General features: G+C 35.2%; 1 protein-coding gene across 2 annotated transcripts in view; it reads left to right on the forward strand.

The window, feature by feature from the left end:
• CTDSPL2 (CTD small phosphatase like 2) overlaps window positions 1-16935 on the forward strand; it is an 86083-nt gene that overhangs the window by 22991 nt on the left and 46157 nt on the right. For both annotated transcript variants that reach the window (XM_046654067.1, XM_046654068.1), the window contains exon 2: window positions 5106-5315. In XM_046654067.1, the coding sequence (XP_046510023.1) occupies window positions 5130-5315 (186 nt within the window). In that variant the 5' untranslated portion in view covers window positions 5106-5129. The remainder of the gene's footprint in view (window positions 1-5105; window positions 5316-16935) is intronic.

Genomic DNA, 16935 nt, shown 5'->3' on the forward strand with positions numbered 1-16935 from the left:
CTTTTAGTTGTGGGTCCTTGTAGTTGTGGCATGTGGGACGCTGCCTGAGCATGGCTTAATGATTGGTGCCATGTCCACGCCCAGGATCCAAACCTGGTGAAACGCTTGGCCACCGAAGCAGTGCATACGAACTTAACCACTCGGCCATGGGGCTGGCCCCATCCTTTTGATTTTCTTACTGGCGTCTTTTGGTGAACAGAAAATTTTTAATTTTTATGAGGTCTATTCAACTTTTGCTTTTATTATTATTTTATGGTTATTCTTTATACAAGATCTTGTCATCTGTGAGGAAATGGTTTAATTTTTCCTTTCTAACATGGATTTCTTTTATGTCTTTTTCTTGCCTAATTGCTGGCTAGAACCTCTGGTAAAATGTTGAATAGAAACAGCGAGAGGACACATCATTCTCTTATTCTTGATCTTAGCAGGAAAGTATTTAGCTTTTCACTATGAAGTATAATGTGAGCTGTGGGTTTTTCATAGGTGCCTTTTATCAGGTTGAACAAGTTTCCTTCTGTTCCTGGTTTGTTGAGTATTTTTGTTGTGAAAAGGTGTTGGGTTTGTTGAAATGCTTTTTCTGCATCAATTGAGATGATCATGTGGATTTTTTTCCCTTATTCCTTTAATATGGTGTATTATATTGATTGATTTTCATATGTTAAGCCACCCTGGTAGATCCCAGTTGTTCATGGTTTATAATCGTTTTATTAAGCTGCTGGATTCATTTTGCTGTTATTTTGTTGAGGATATTTGCATCTGTGTTCCCAAGGGATATTGGCTTGTAGTTTTCTTGTAGTGTCTTCGTTTGACTTCGGTATCAGGGTAATGCTGGCTTCATAGATTGAGTGGGGAGATGTTCTTCAATTTTTTGGAAGAGTTTCAGAAGGATTGGTATTCTTCTTTAGTCATTTGATAAAATTCACTGGTGAAGCCCCTCTGGTCCTGGACTTTTCTATGGGAAGTTTTGTTTGATTGTTAAGTCAATCTCTTTACTTGTTATGAGTCTTTTAGATTTTCTGTTTTTTTTCCTTGAGTCCATTTTAGTTGTGTCTTTCCAGAAATTCATCCAGTTCATGTAGGTTATCTAATTTGTTGGTGTACAGTTGTTCATAGTATTCTCTTGTAATCCTTCTTATTTCTGTAAGGTTGGTATTAATGTCCCTTCTTTCATTCTTGATTTTAGTAGGTTGAGTCCTCTCTTGTTTTCTTCTTGGCTGGTGTAACTAAAGGCTTGTTAGTTTTGTTTATCTTTTCAAAGATCCAACTTTTGGCTTTGTTGACTCTTCTGTTTTTTGTTTTTTTAATTATCTATTTGATATATTTCTGCTCTATTCTTTATTATTTCCTTCCTTCTGCTTACTTTAGATTTAGTTTATTTTTCTCTTTCTAGTTTCTTAAGGTGGAAGGTTTGTTACTGAATTTAGGTCTTCTTCTTTTAATATAAGCATTTACAGCTATAAATTGCCCTTTGAGCACTGCTTTCAGGGCATCCTGTAAGTTTTGTTATGTTGTGTTTTTGTTCTCATTCATCTCGAATTATTTTCTGATTCCCCTTGTGGTTTCTTCTTTGACACAGTGGTTATTTAGGAGTTTGCTGTTTAATTTCTGCATATTTGTTAATTTCTCAAATTTCCTGCCTGTCATTTCTAATTTCATTCCACTGTGGCTTGAGACCATATACTTGTATGATTTCAATCCTTACAAATTTATTGGGACTTGTTTTGTGTCCTAACATGTAGTCTGTCTTGGAGAATGCTCCATGTGTAAGTTGAGAAGAATATATATTCTGCTCTTGGGTGGAGTGTTCTGTATATGTCTCTCAGGTCTAGAGAATTGTTCAGGTCTTCTATTTCATTGTTGGTCTTTTGCCTAGCTGTTCTATCTGTTATTGAAAGTTGGATATTGAAGTCTCCAACTATTATTGTTGAATTGCTTGTTTTTCACTTTTTACTCGATATATTTTGGGATTCTGTTATTAGGTGCATATGTGTTTATAATTTCCCTCTAAGCACTGCTTATTACATCCCAGAAATTTTGATGTGGCCTGTTTTTATTTTCCAGTTCAAAATATTTTGTATTTCTCTTGTGATTTCTTTTTTGACTCTTGATTTATTTATAAATATATATTTTAATTTCTAAGTGTTTGGTCCTTTTTAGGGTTTTCTGTTTTTGATTTATAATTGTCAGATTACATGCTTTGTAAGCTTTTAGTCTTGAAGTTTATTGAGACTTGTTTTATGGCTCAGTGTATCATCTATCCTGGAGAGCATTCCATGTGAGATTGAAAAGTATGTGTTTTCCTCATCTGTTGTATGAGTGGTCAGTTTTGAAGTTTCATAAGTGCTTGACTGCTCCAGCCCTTTTGGACGTATTAAGTACACCTTTTACAACTCACTATTGGAGTGGACAAAAACCCTCTACATTTCAGCTTTGTTCTTTAAATGCTTTTTCTTTCCGGTGAGTACTCACTGGTTGTTTTTGAATTCTGAGGATCTTTCTCCTAAGTTTTCCCAGAACCTTCTTCACTCTCTCCTTGCAAAGTGATCTAGCGTTTTGTATATACACTGTGAAAACTATTTATACTTACCTGCTAGACTTTTTGATTCTCATGGGCTGAGATTATTGTTTTCCTCCTTTCATTACCATTATGGTACCAAGTGACCAGTAAGTATTTAAGTTTTAATGAGCTGAACCTCATGAGACTGGATTACCTGTAAGTCTTTAGACTTTTAAGACCTACTTTACTTTATGTCACTGTGTTATTTCATAAAATTTTATAATTCCAATTTAATGATTCAAAGTTTAAGATAGGTTCATCCTTAGGTATTTTTGAAAAGACTTAAAAAATTTACAAGGGCTGGCCCCTTGGCCTAGTGGTTAAGTTCGGCGTGCTCTGTTTTGGCAGCCTGGGTTTGGTTCCTGGATGCAGACTACACCACTTGTTGGCAGCCGTGCTGTGGCAGCAACCCACGTACAAAATAGAGGACTGTTGGCACAGATGACAGGTCAGAGCCAATCTTTCTCAAGCAAAAAGAGGAAGATTGGCAATGGATGTTCATTCAGGGTGAATCTTCCTCAGCAAAAAATCCCCAAAACACAATTATAGAAATTGATTAAAAACAACTTTCTTTTTGAAGAATTCTCCCATGTATTTGCTATATGAGAATTTTCGTTTTCTAAGGAGTGCTATGCTGAAGCAAAAGGAATTAAGACAAAACTTATACACTGTTAATAGGATTATTAAGTCAGTAATACAGTCTTGAATGATAAATCCCTTTAGAAGTTAACATTGACTTCAGGAGAAAAGGCAATATTTATTTTATTTGGGGATGGCAAGTTAAAACTGAGCACCATTGGTGGTCGGAAAGAAAATGTTATTTGGAAAGATTTTGGGACTCCTCTGGTGAATCCTTTCAGTTTGGATTTTTGTTGTTCTTTTTTTTTTCTTTAAATATTGGTGCCTGAGCCACATCTGTTGCCAGTCTTCCTTTCTTCTTCTTCTTCTGCTCCCCAAAGACCCCCAGTGCATAGTTATATATTCTAGTTGTAAGTCCTTCTGGTTGTGCTGTGTGGGTTACCACGTCAGCATGGCTTGATGAGTGGTAGTAGGTCTGCACCCAGGATCTGAACAGGCAAAGCCATGGATTGCCGAGGCGGAGTGCACGCACTTAACCACTTGGCCATGGGGCCAGCTCCTGAGTTTGTATTTTTTTGTTGAAGTAGATTATATATATGTATATGTGTGTGTGTGTTTATATATATATATATTTTTTTAAAAGGCTTCTAATGTTTTTTCTGTGACTGTTATGTTGAGTTAGTAAATAACTTCTTAAGCTTCCTAATTGGTCAGTGAAGACCCTATCCTTTGCCAGGAATTTCTGCACCTTTAGGAGTTTAGAGTGCTTAAATGGATTTAGACTTCTCTGTGAATGCATTCAGTGTTGTGAACGGCTATATTGTCCTCTACACTTTATAGGCTCTTCTAACTCCTTTTTCATTTTCAGCTTCAAGATGGTAAGATGAATGTATTCTTTATACAGGTGAAAAAAAACACAGTTAAATGACTATAGCTTAGCTATTATTGAAGTAGGATTAGAATTCATATCTCTTAATTCTTAGTAGTTTTTGTATTCTGTTTCACAAATTCTAGTTCAGGGTATATGTTCTTTACTTCTAAGTCTTGGGACAGTTTTACCAGCCATTAATTTTCTCGTGCATAAAATGAGAGAGTTAAGTAGATTGCCTCATATTTTCTTTCTGATGTGAGCTTAGTTTTTTTTTTTCTTTTTGGGCAAGATTAGCCTGCAGCTAACATCTGCTGCCAATCCTCTTTTTGCTGAGGAAGACTGGCCCTGAGCTAACATTCGTGCCCATCTTCCTTTACTTTATATGTGGGACGCCTACCACAGCATGGCTTACCAAGCGGTGCCATGTCTGCACCTGGGATCTGAACCGGTGAATCCTGGGCCGCCGAAGCAGAATGTGCGCACTTAACTGCTGCACCACCGGGCCAGCCCCTGAATTTAGTTTTTAAAGTATCATTATATATAGTAAGATTGATTCCCACAAAATGATCCAACTGCTCTTGTTACACTTGTATGATTGTTGATTATTAAAATCATGCTCATGGAATTAATCCATTCGTTGACTGAGGGTTTTTTCCACTGTATTGTGAGCTCCAGAGGGCAAAAACCTTCCCTATCTTATATATATTATATCTTGTTTATTGTTTGCTAGGTGCTCACTTAGCCCAGTGCTGGCTCAAATGTGGTCAAATAAATATTTGCTGAATGAGTGATTAAGTGATTAATGTCAGCATGAGTGGAGGCAGCATAGTGCTGTGGAAAGGGAATGAACACTCTTTGGTGTTACTCTTACTTTGTTAGATCATAGGATATAGTATTTCAGAAGTTGTTAGGAAGGTTTCTTCGGATAATGTATATAAAGTTCAGAGCACAATGCCTTTCACTTAAAAATGTTAGTTTCCTATTTCAGTCTTGTGGAGACCTGGACTTTTTTTAAACCAAGAGATTTTTACTGTATAAGCTGGGCACGTATGGATACACTGGGCCTAGTTAATAACCCTTGTTATTTTTCTGTTATAGTTTTACATGTGGCACCCATAAAAGATGAGGCTGAGAACACGGAAAGCTTCTCAGCAATCAAATCAAATCCCAACACAACGCACTGCCAGAGCAAAGAGGAAATATTCAGAAGTTGATGATAGCCTGCCTTCAGGAGGGGAAAAACCACCGAAGAATGAAACTGGCCTGTTGTCTTCAATTAAAAAATTCATTAAAGGAAGCACAACCAAGGTAATAGTTTTAGTACCTTGTACTTATGTCATTAAAAGTGAAGTTTAGGTTGTTTTCTTTAAGCATATAAAGATGAGAAGTCTAATATTGCCAGAGCGTATTGAGAATGTCTATATTTTGATGTTATTTTAAGAGAATTAACTTGAAAAATATTTAGTGACCATTCACGAAAACCTTATTTATTCTACTTAATTGATACACACTTAGCCTTTTGTTTTTTCAGCATGGTATTATGGGAAAAAAGAAATTTTTCCTTATTCTTTTACTTGAATTGTTTCTTTTACTTCCTTTTTTTTCGTTTCACAGAAAAGTTAAAGTTTCTTGTCAATAATACATTGTCTAATTAGGGAGGTGATTTATCTGTCTGCATTTAACATTTGTACAATGAAAATGTATTACTTCATTAAAGAGAAAAGAAAGTTATTAAAGAAATAGTGGATACGGACCAGGAGTTGTATCCTCCAGATTCGTACTCTGGACCAACTTGAGTGACCTTAGGAAAGTTATTTACCCCTCTAAGCCTCAGGAAAACAGTAAAATGGGACTAATACCAACTGCTTTGTCTACCTCAGAGTTGTTTTTAGATCAGATGGCAAACAAGTGGAAAAGCAGTTTGAGAAATTTTAATGCACTCTATACATGGATACTGTTATTCATTGTATGTAGATTTTATCACTTTACTAATCTTGTGTTCTTTCTTGGGATTATTATATATATAATAAAATTTTCATTATATAAGTTTCTTACTTAGATAAGTAGAAAAATAAATCACTGTGGTGACCTGTTGATAGTGGTAGATTTTGTCATCCTAGAACTAACAAAGTCTAGTTAATGGGAACCATTGGCCAAGATTTAGAAGTATTCTGTGTTTGTAGAGTTTTTCTTTTTGTTTGGTGATTTTATTTTGTTTTGTTTTCCTAATAATATAGGTAAAATTTCTTTTGTTAATTCTAAATAATTAGAATTTTTAAAAAGTTTCTTTGAGTTAATTTCTATAAACCTAGTAGTGTTCTAGTGTTACTGTATAGCAAAGATCTAATGCCTTCTAGAAACATGAATTCTTGAATCTGTAAATTCCTGATGGGTCGTCATCAGCTGCTGTTGATGGGAATATTACAATGTGTTAGTTCATTCTCTGAAAAACTCTAAATATTGTGAAGTTCTTTGTCATCTTAAGGAAAATATATCTACCCTTTACTTTCTCTCTCTTTTTTTTTTTTTTTTTTTGCATATGCAAGTGCAAACCCTTCATTACTGTGTAGCCTAAATATTTCTTGTTTTCATTATATGACAGTATATCCAGATCAGATATACAGATCACCATCTTGGTCGCCCTTTTCTGTTGTTCACAAAAGGTAACAACCAGAAGTGAAGACAGGTTTTTCCTATGTCCTCTAACTTCTGTTCATATTTACTTCCTTTGATTTGGACATTTTTCTATCAGTGTGGTGGTATATTATATCATCTATCATATGTTTTTTTTTTTTTATCCTTTAGTAGTTAGATCCATCTTTGTTGGTCAGCAGGCTTTTTCCCATGTCAACTAAAACACTCAGGGTTTTTTATGAAATTGCTGTCAAGTTCCTTTCTTTTGAAAACCAAAATCTAGGATTTTTCATTAATTCTTACTTACTCAAAGATGTTAAATAGGATAGGGCCACTAGAAAGCTGTTTGCACACTGTCTTATTCATTAATTAATATTTTGGGGCAAAATTTTTCCTGCAGCTACAAATTCATTTAATCATCTTGTTATTCATCCCAGATTTCTTTGTTATATTCTGTAAGATTATGAAAATTAGTATTCATTTGAATGTCTTACTGAAATCAAGGTACACTGTTGCTTTTCCTAGTGTACTAACTCTGTGTTAGGAGTAAATTAAAAGGTTAGTTTGTCATTTATTATTCCTAATGAGCTTATTTCTAATTGTTATTTCTTATCTACATTTGTCATTAAACCACATTCTTGATAATATATTCTAAAATTTTATTAAGTATCTATACAATGCTTGTTTATGTTTAGTATCTTAAATACAACATCATCATCTTTTTCAAAATTTGGGTAGGGGTTGGCACTTAATGTTTTTTAATGTCTGTTAGGTGCTTTATATCCAGTATCTCCTTAGTCATCTCCTTAACTATCTTTTGATATTTTATAGGAGAGAAAAAATGAGGTTTGGTGAATTTAGGTAACTTGTACAATGTCAATAACAGCAAGAATAATTATAAGAAATAGCTTGCCCCATAGAGAACAAGTACAACAATTACTAACAGTTACTGAGCAGTTACAGTGTGCTGTGCAGTGTTCTAGTGCTTTAAGTGTAATAAATCCTTTAAGCCTTACAAACCGTATGAAGTAGGTGCTGTCTTCTCTGTATTACAGATGAGGAAACAGAGGCACAGGGAGGTTAAGTAACTCATGTAGGGTTACTTAGCTTTAAGTAGCAACACTGATATTGGAACCTGGATAGCCTGATTTCAGAGCTTCCACTTCTCTGCACTACTCCATCTCCAATGAGCGACAGTGCTGGGATTTAAACCCAGGTACATTTGACTCTGATCCCTGTGCTTTTTCTCCTGTATCATTTGGTCTCAGAGTAGCTGGATATTGTCTTTATAGTATCATCTATGTTGTGTAAAGATTGAAATTTATTATTTTTTTTCCTCTCCCCAAAGCCCCAGTATGTAGTTATGTGTCCTAGTTGTAGGTCATTCTAGTTCTTCTATGTGGGACACCGCCACAGCATGGCTTGATGAACAGTGTGTGTAGGTCTGCACCCAGGATCTAAACCGGCAAACCCCAGGCTACCACAGTGGAGCATGTGAACTTAACCACTCAGCCATGAGGCCGGCCCTGAAAATTATTCTTGATGAAAGTAAATGAAAGTTGAGTCTTCCTATGCTACCTGCTTTGTCATTTATTTATATTCTATCATCAGCTCAAAGCTTGAAGCTTGTTCTTAACTGTAAGAAACTTTTTCCCCTAGTGTGTTTTACATATATCATTATCCTCTGTCTTGAGTCTTTCTGACTGGATGATAGGATGCTTCTCTTATTTCTACAAGTGTCCTTTTCAAAACCAAGTTAATTAGACAACTCCCTGTGCTGCCACTTTGGTTTCTTTGATACCTTTCCTTTTTCTTTTCTTTTGGACTTTTGAAGCTTCGTGGCTAGAATTGAACTTTTTAGTCTAGCTTTTTTTTTTTTTCTGTTGCCAATCTTCCTTTTTTTTTTTCTGCTTTATCTCCCAAAACGCCCCCGTACACAGTTGTATATCTTAGTTGCATGTCCTTCTGGTTGTGGGATGTGGGACGCCGCCTCAACGTGGCCTGACAAGCAGTGCCATGTCCACGCCCAGGATCCGAACCCTGAGCCGCCGCAGTGGAGCGTGCGAACTTAACCACTTGGCCACGGAGCCGGCCCCTAGCTTTCTTTTTTGAGCTATGGTCCCTTCTAAGGTATCCGACATTCCTTTCATGCGTGTCTCATGAGTCTGGACTTTTGAAACTTGCTCTCCTCATATCAGCCTACTTTTTTGCTCTTCTTTTACTTTTATGGTTTCTAGGACCAATGGCTACTGGTGTTCCTTGCCAGTTTATTATCACTGATCAATTTTTATATTTAATAACAAGTTTTAATCTGTATTCTAGTCCTAACTTTGCATAAATTAGCCATGAGACTGGGTAATCTAAACATAGGTTGTTCATTTATGAATATAAGCGTGTGTATTAGTTTTCTAGGTCTGCCATAACAAAATACCACAGACTGGGTGGCTTAAACAGCAGAAGTTTATTTTCTCACAGTTCTGGAAGCTAGAAGTCCAAGATCAAGGTGTTGGCAGGTTGGTTTCTTCAGAGACCTCTCTCCTTGATTTACAGATGATTGCCTTCTTGCTGTGTCCTCACGTGGTTGCCCCTTGGTTTGTGTGTTGTCTGTGTCATAAACTCCTCTTCTTGTAAGGACACTAGTCCCTATTTGGATTAGGGCCCACCCTAATGACCCCATTTTAACTTAATTACCTCTTTAAAGGCCCTATCTCCAAATATAGTTACATTCTGAGGTTCTGGGGGTTAGGGCTTCAAAATATGAATTTTGGGGGACCAATTTTGCCCATACAGGGTGAATTAAGTCTCTAGTTTCTTTCAAATCCAGATTTTATGATTCAAAGACTTATCCCTTCTCTGATTTCAGAATTAGGAAATTTTCAGCAAGAGCACTCAGGAATTGCTCACATGCAGCCTTTCTGCTTTTAGCATGGTGAGATTTCTGATGTATATTTGAAGTGAAGCCCTCACAACTAAAATATATTTGCTTTATACTAGGAGTCTCTGTACACCTTTCTAAATAGGTGGTTTCTAGAGTTTTCCCATAACAAAAATGATCTTTTCCTCTGTTCTTACCTAAATACTCTTATTCTTTCATAGCTAAGGGTCATCAATTTTGATATGGTTATAATTCTAATAGTGAAATCCTTTACCTGCTATATTAAATCACTGTTTTTAGATCGTTTAACTCTGAAAGAAAGAAGTATAGCTTATACTACATTCATACATATGAAGCAAAACTCACCCTTAGTATATTTGATGTGCTCTGAATTTTTTCTATTCTCTTGTTTCTTATTCTCCTTTTAAAGGTGATCTTAATACTTGAAATTGATTTCGTGATCCACTGAGGGGTTGTGCCCCTTAGTTTGAAAACCTGGTTAGATGAAAACTTTGTTCTAACTCTTTAATCTTTGTATTACCAAGCTTCATAGGTTGTTTTTGGGAGTTTTCTTCCTTTCTACCAGAGTTAATCCCACTTGTTCATGTAAGCAAATCTCTCTAGATGTGTTCTTTAACAACTAGATTAGTGAAGTAATTTACTTTTTATTATGGAATGAAAAAAATTGGAAGCTCACACTGACTGGTTGAATTTAATGGAGGAAAAGATAATTTGTTTTAAGATTCATTCATATTCATATTCTCTCTCTCTCTTTCTCCTTCCCTCCCTTTATATAAATGCACACACAAACCTACAAATATGCATCTGTTCATATATTTCTGTGCTCTGCTGAACATGGGCACTTAGCAACCAGACTTTCGTTTCTAAATACTATCTTCCACTAAAAGGAACTAGGGCTCCTTGAAGAAATGTCTCATTCTAGGGCTTTGGTAGTAAAATTATATCCTCTGGAATGAAATAACTCATGAGACTATAATACGCAGATAAATAAATAAATGAAGGAAGGAAGGAAGGAGAAGTTTTTCCCTCTCTTTCCCACCCCTCATGGATCCAGTTAGTCAACATTTGTTAAAGAGACTTTACTTTCCACGTTAGATTAATTGATATCTCGCTTGAAAGTCAGACTATATATGTGTGGATCTGTTTCTGGAATGTACAGGCATACCTCGTTTTATTGCACTTCACTTTTTTGCGCTTCGCAGATTTTGCGTTTTTTGCAAGACCCTCCGGCAACAAAAAGATGATGACTCACTGAAGGCTCAGATGATGCTTAGCATGTTTTAGCAATAAAGTATTTTTTAAGTAAGGTATGTATGTTATTTTTTAGACATAATGCTTTTTCACACTTAATAGACCTACAGTATAGTGTAAACATGACTTTATGCATTGGGAAACCAAAAAATGTATGTGACTCGCTTCGTTCGATATTCACTTTATTGTGGTTGTCTGGAACCAAACCTGCAATATTTCCAAGGTATGCCTGTATTCTTTTCCATTGATAGGTGTATCTATCTTTAGACCTGTACTATACTGTCTTTATTACTGTAACTTTTATAGTGAGTCTTGAGATGAGACAGTATAAGTCCTCCAACTTTGTTCTTTTTCAAGTTTATTATTTTAGATCCTTTATAGTTAGATGTAAATTTTCGACTTAGCTTCTCTATTTCTCAAAAAAAGTCTACTGGAATTATAATAGAAATTGCAGGGAATATGTGGATCATTTAGTGAGAATGGACATCCTGACAATATTGAGCCTGCCAATTCATGATCATATCTCTCATTAATTTAGGTGTTCTGAATTTCTCCCAGTAATGAAGAGATTTTGCACAACTTTCATTAGTTTTATTCCTAGATAATTGGTGTTTTATGATGTGTTTTAGATGGTATGCATTTAAAAGTTTTACTTTCTAGTTGTTTGTTGCTGATATATGTAAATATAATTTGTTTTTCTATGTTGACCTGGTACTATGTGAAATTGCTAAATTCACTTAATAAATCTGGTCTTTTGTTAAGGTTTCATACAGTTTTACACATATATAATTATATCATATACCGGATAGTGACAGTTTTACTTACTTTCCTGATCTCTAGGCCTTTTATTTCTTTTTCTTCACTTACTGCATTGGTTAGAACCTCTAGTACAATGTTCAGTAGAAGTGGTGAGAGCAAACACCTTGTCTTGTTACTGATGTTAGTGGAGAAGAGTTTGTTTACCATTAGGTATGAAGTTAGCTAAATGTTTTCCATGATTATCTTTTATCAGTTTGAGGAAGATCTCTTTCACTTCTGGTTTGCTAAAAGTTTTTATCACGTTGTGGAGTTTTGTCAAAGATTCTTGTGCATCTATTGAGATGGCCTTCAGATTTTCCTCTTTTGTTCTTTTAATATGGAGTAGTACATACATTTTTTTGAATGGAAAACAAAACTTGTATTGCTGAATTTAATTTGTTCGTTTGTTTTTGTTTGTTTTGTTTTTGTTTTTTAAGGATTTGTATGTCTATGTTCATGAGAGTTTTGGTCTTTAGTTGTCTTGATTTGTAATACTTTCAGATTTGGGGATCGGGATTATGCTGGTATCATAAAACAAGTCAAGAACTGTTTCCTCTGCTTCTCTTTTCTGAAAGAACTTGTGTTAGCTTAGTATTATTTCATTCTTAAATAATTAGTAGAATTCATTGGTGAATTCTGGAGTGGGATTTCTGGAATGTGACTGGAATTTTCTTTGTGGGGTAGCTTTTATTGTAAATTTGATTTCTTTAATATATTTGGGGTTGTTTAGCTTTCCTATTTCTTGTTTCAGTTTTGGTCAAGTATTTTCAAGGAGTTTGCACATTCATCTAAGTTTTTGAATTATTTGGTGTGAAGTTTTTGCAATATTTCTGTATTAACTAATAATATTTGTAGGATCTATAATGATGTTCCTCTTTTCATTCCTGATGTGGATAATTTATGATTCATCTTTGTTTTGATCTTTCTTGCTAGAGCTTTATCACTTTCATTACTCTTTCAAAGAACCAACATCTGTCTTTGTTTTTCTCTTTCCTTCCTGTTTTCTATTTAATTGAATTCTACTTGTTATTTTTAATACTTTTTTTCTACTTTCTGTTTGATTTACTTTTCTAGCTTCTAGAAGTGGGAGCTCAGATTAGAGATCAGTAAACTTTTTCTGTAAATATTTCAGATAAGAAATATTTTAGGCTTTGCGAACTGTGTTGTCTCTATGGCAGGTACTATTTAACTCTTTTATTGTAGACAATATATAAGTGAATGAGCATGGCTTTGGACACTTCCGTTTGAATTTCATATAATTTTCACGTGTCATGAAATATTGTCGTTCCTTTGATTCCCCTCCCCCCGAGCCATTTAGAAAATATAAAAACTGTTTTCAGCTTGCTGGTCGTATGAAAACAGTGAGTGTGCTGGATTTGCCTTTTGGACTGTAGTTTGCCAGCCTGTTGCTTAGATCATAGATAATACACTTTGTTTTTTTTCTAATGCAAGTATTTAAAGCTGTGAATTTCAAAGTACTGCTTTCCCACACATTCTGATTATATTTTTATTACTTTATTTTCTTTGTGATTTGTTCTTTGACCCATGAATTATTTAGAAATGCGTTATTTAATTTCCAGCTATTTGGGCATTTCTTAGATATCTTCTAATTGTTGGTTTCTAATTTAATATCATTGTGATCCAGAAATATACTCTGTATGATTTCATTTCTTTGGTGTTTTTTGATACGTTCTAGCATATAGTGTGTCTTGGTGAATGTCCCAAGTGTATTTGAAAAAAAATATGTATTTTGGAATTGTTTACTGCAGTATTCTATAAATATGAAATAGGTCAGGTTGATAATATTCTAATCTTTTATATCCTTTTTTAATTGAGATGATAATAGTTTATAACATTGTGAAATTTCAGTTGTACATTATCTTTTGTTGGTCACCATATATATGTACCCTTCACCCCTTGTGGCCCACCCACCAATCTGCTTCCCCTCTGGTAACCACTAAACTGTTCTCTTTGTCCGTGTGTTAGTTTGTCTCCCACATATGAGTGAAGTCATACAGTGTTTGTCTTTCTCTGCCTGGCTAATTTCACTTAACATAATACCCTCCAGGTCCATCCATGTTGTTGTGAGTGGGACCATTTTCTCATGGCTGAATAGTATCCCATTGTATATATACAGCACATGTTTTTTATCCAAACAGCAGTCGATGGGCGCTTGGGTTGCTTACATATCTTGGCTATAATGAATAATGCTGCAATGAACATAGGGGTGTGTAAGTCTCTTTGAGTTGTTGATTTCAAGTTCTCTGGTTAAATGTGCAGTAGCAGGATAGCTGGGTCATAATGGTATTTCTATTTTTAAGTTTTGAGAAATCTCCATATTGTTGTCCATAGTGGCTGCATTAGTTTGCATTCCCACCAGCAGTGTATGAGGGTTCCCTTTTCTCCACATCCTCTCCAACATTTGTTGTTTTTTGTCTTGGTGATTGGAGCCATTCTAACAAGTGTAAGGTGATATCTTAGTGTAGTTTTGATTTGCATTGCCCTGATGATTAATGATGTTGCCCATCTTTTCATGTGCGTATTGGCCATCTGTGTATCTTCTTTAGAAAAATGTCTGTTCATATCCTCTGCCCATTTTTCCATCAGGTTGTTTGTTTTTCTGTGGTTGAGTTGTGTGAATTCTTCATATATTTTGCAGATTAATCCCTTGTTGGATATATAATTTTCAAATGTTTTCTCCCAGTTGGTGGGTTGTCTTTTCATTTTGTTCCTGGTTTCCGTTGCCTTGCAGAAGCTCTTTAGTCTGATGAAGTCCCACTTGTTTATGTTTTCTTGTATTTCCCTTGCCTGAGTAGACATGGTACTTGAAAAGATCCTTTTAAGGCCAGCTTCAAGGAATGTACTGCCTATGTTTTCTTTTAGGGATTTTATGGTTTCACATCTTACCTTCACGTCTTCAATCCATTTTGAGTTAATTTTTGTATATAGTGAAAGATAATGGTCTACTTTCATTGTCTTGTATGTGGCTGTCCAGTTTTCCCACCACCATTTATTAAAGAGACTTTTCTTTCTCCATTGTATGTTCTTAGCTCCTTTGTTGAAGGTTAGCTGTCTGTAAGTGTGTGGTTTTAGTTTTGGGTCTTCAGTTCTGTGTTGTGTGTATTGTGTGTGTTGAGAGTAAGGTGATATCTTAGTGTAGTTTTGATTTGCATTGCCCTGATGATTAATGATGTTGATGCATTGATTTATGTGCCTGTTTTTGTATCAGTACCATCCTATTTTGATTACTATAGCTTCCTTGGTTTCCAGGAGGTTGAATATTTTCCCACATTTATTTACTAATTGTGATTTTTCTTTTGTGAATCATCTTTTACTCATTTTGACTATTGAGATTGGTTTTACTTCTAAAATTTAAATTTTTAATGTTCTCAGCTACAAAGCCAGCTTAAGTGGCATGGCCATCAGTGAAGATACTGTTAATAAAGTTACCAAAGGCCCAATATTCGCTATAGCTATCCACCCATCAGAAATTAGAACTTTGGTGACAGCTGGGGCCAAATCTGGGCAAGTTGGACTTTGGGATTTGGTAAGTTGTTATTAATTTTTTGAAGATATTAAAGTTTGACCGAAGCAAATAGCCTGCAAGAGAATACCCTAGAGCCATGTGTTTATAGACGTTACTTGAGATTTATAGTTTTGTGCTTTTGTGATTCCAAATATTAGAAATCTGGAAGAATTTAAATTTGCTTTCTAGAACTTTAACATTTTTAGCTTGAATATCATTAGTCATCTGGGCATAAACTAAGGCTAGGAAACTTTATTACAACTCTAAGTGTATATATGAAAAGGTCACACAAAGATCTTAGTTTCTTAATTATGTTTAAAATACAATTTCCAAGCTGAATCAAAATATCTTCCCAGGGATCTGCTTAAGATGATTCCAGTCATTTTTTCTGCATGTCTTGAGATGATCATGTGATTTTTATTCCTTATTTTGTTAATGTGGTGTATCACATTAATTGATTTGTGGATGTTGAACTATCCCTGCGTCCTTGGTATAAATCCCACTTGATCATGGTGTATGATCTTTTTAATGTATTGCTGTATTCGGTTTGCCATCTTGTTGAGGATTTTTGCATCTGTGTTCATCAGCGATATTGGCCTGTAACTTTCCTTCTTTAGGTTGTCCTTATCTAGCTTGGGGATCAGGGTGATGCTTGCCTTGTAAAATGTGTTGAGAAGTGTTCTGTCTTCTTTAACTTTTTGGAATAATTTCAGAAAGATAGATATTAAATCTTCTTTGAATCTTTGAGAGAATTCTCTAGAGAAGCCATCTGGTTCTGGACATTTATTTTTTGGGAGGTTTTGGATTACTGTTTCAATCTCTTTGCTTGTGATTTGTCTATTCCATTTCTCTATTTATTCTTGGTTCAGTTTTGGGAGGTAGTATGAGTCTGAGAATTTATCCATTCCTCTAGATTGTCCAATTTGTGGGCATATAGTTTTTCATAGTATTTTCTTATAATCCTTTGCATTGCTGTGTATCTGTTGAAATTTCTCCTCTTTAATTTTTAATTTTATTTATTCAAGCCTCCTCTCTTTTTTCTTCTTTTTTTAAATTAGTCTTTTTTTTTTTTAAAGATTTTATTTTTTTCCTTTTTCTCCCCAAAGCCCCCCAGTACATAGTTGTATATTCTTCGTTGTAGGTCCTTCTAGTTGTGGCATGTGGGACGCTGCCTCAGCGTGGTTTGATGAGCAGTGCCATGTCCACGCCCAGGATTCGAACCAACGAAACACTGGGCCGTCTGCAGCAGAGCGCGTGAACTTAACCACTCGGCCACGGGGCCAGCCCCTATTCTGCTGTTTTTAGATAGAGTGTTCTGTATATGTCTATAAAGTCCATCTAGTCCGGCTTTTCGTTTAATTCCACTATCTGCTTGTTGACTTTCTGTCTGGATGATCTATCCATTGATGTAAGTGGTGTGTTAAGGTCCCCTGCTATTATTGTGTGGTTAGTATCTCCTTTGAGGTCTGTTAATAGTTATTTTATATACTTTGGTGCTCCTTTGTTGGGTACATATATATTTATCAGTGTTATGTCTTCTTGTTGGAATGTGCCTTTTATCACTATATGCTGCCCCTCTTTGTCTCTCACTGCCTGTTTTATCTAGAAGTCTACTTTGATAGAATTATGGCAACACCTGCTTTCTTTTGTTTTTGCCATTAACTTGGAGTATCATCTTCCATCCCTTCACTCTGAGCCTGTGTTTGTCTTTAGAGCTGACATGTGTTTCCTGGAGGCAGCATATTGTTGTGTCATGTTTTTTAATGTGTCCTGCCACTCTGTGTCTTTTGATTGAAGAATCCAGTCCATTTCATTTAGAGTGA

Source organism: Equus quagga, chromosome 2 (assembly GCF_021613505.1).
Source record: "Equus quagga isolate Etosha38 chromosome 2, UCLA_HA_Equagga_1.0, whole genome shotgun sequence".
NCBI classification, from domain to species: domain Eukaryota; kingdom Metazoa; phylum Chordata; class Mammalia; order Perissodactyla; family Equidae; genus Equus; species Equus quagga.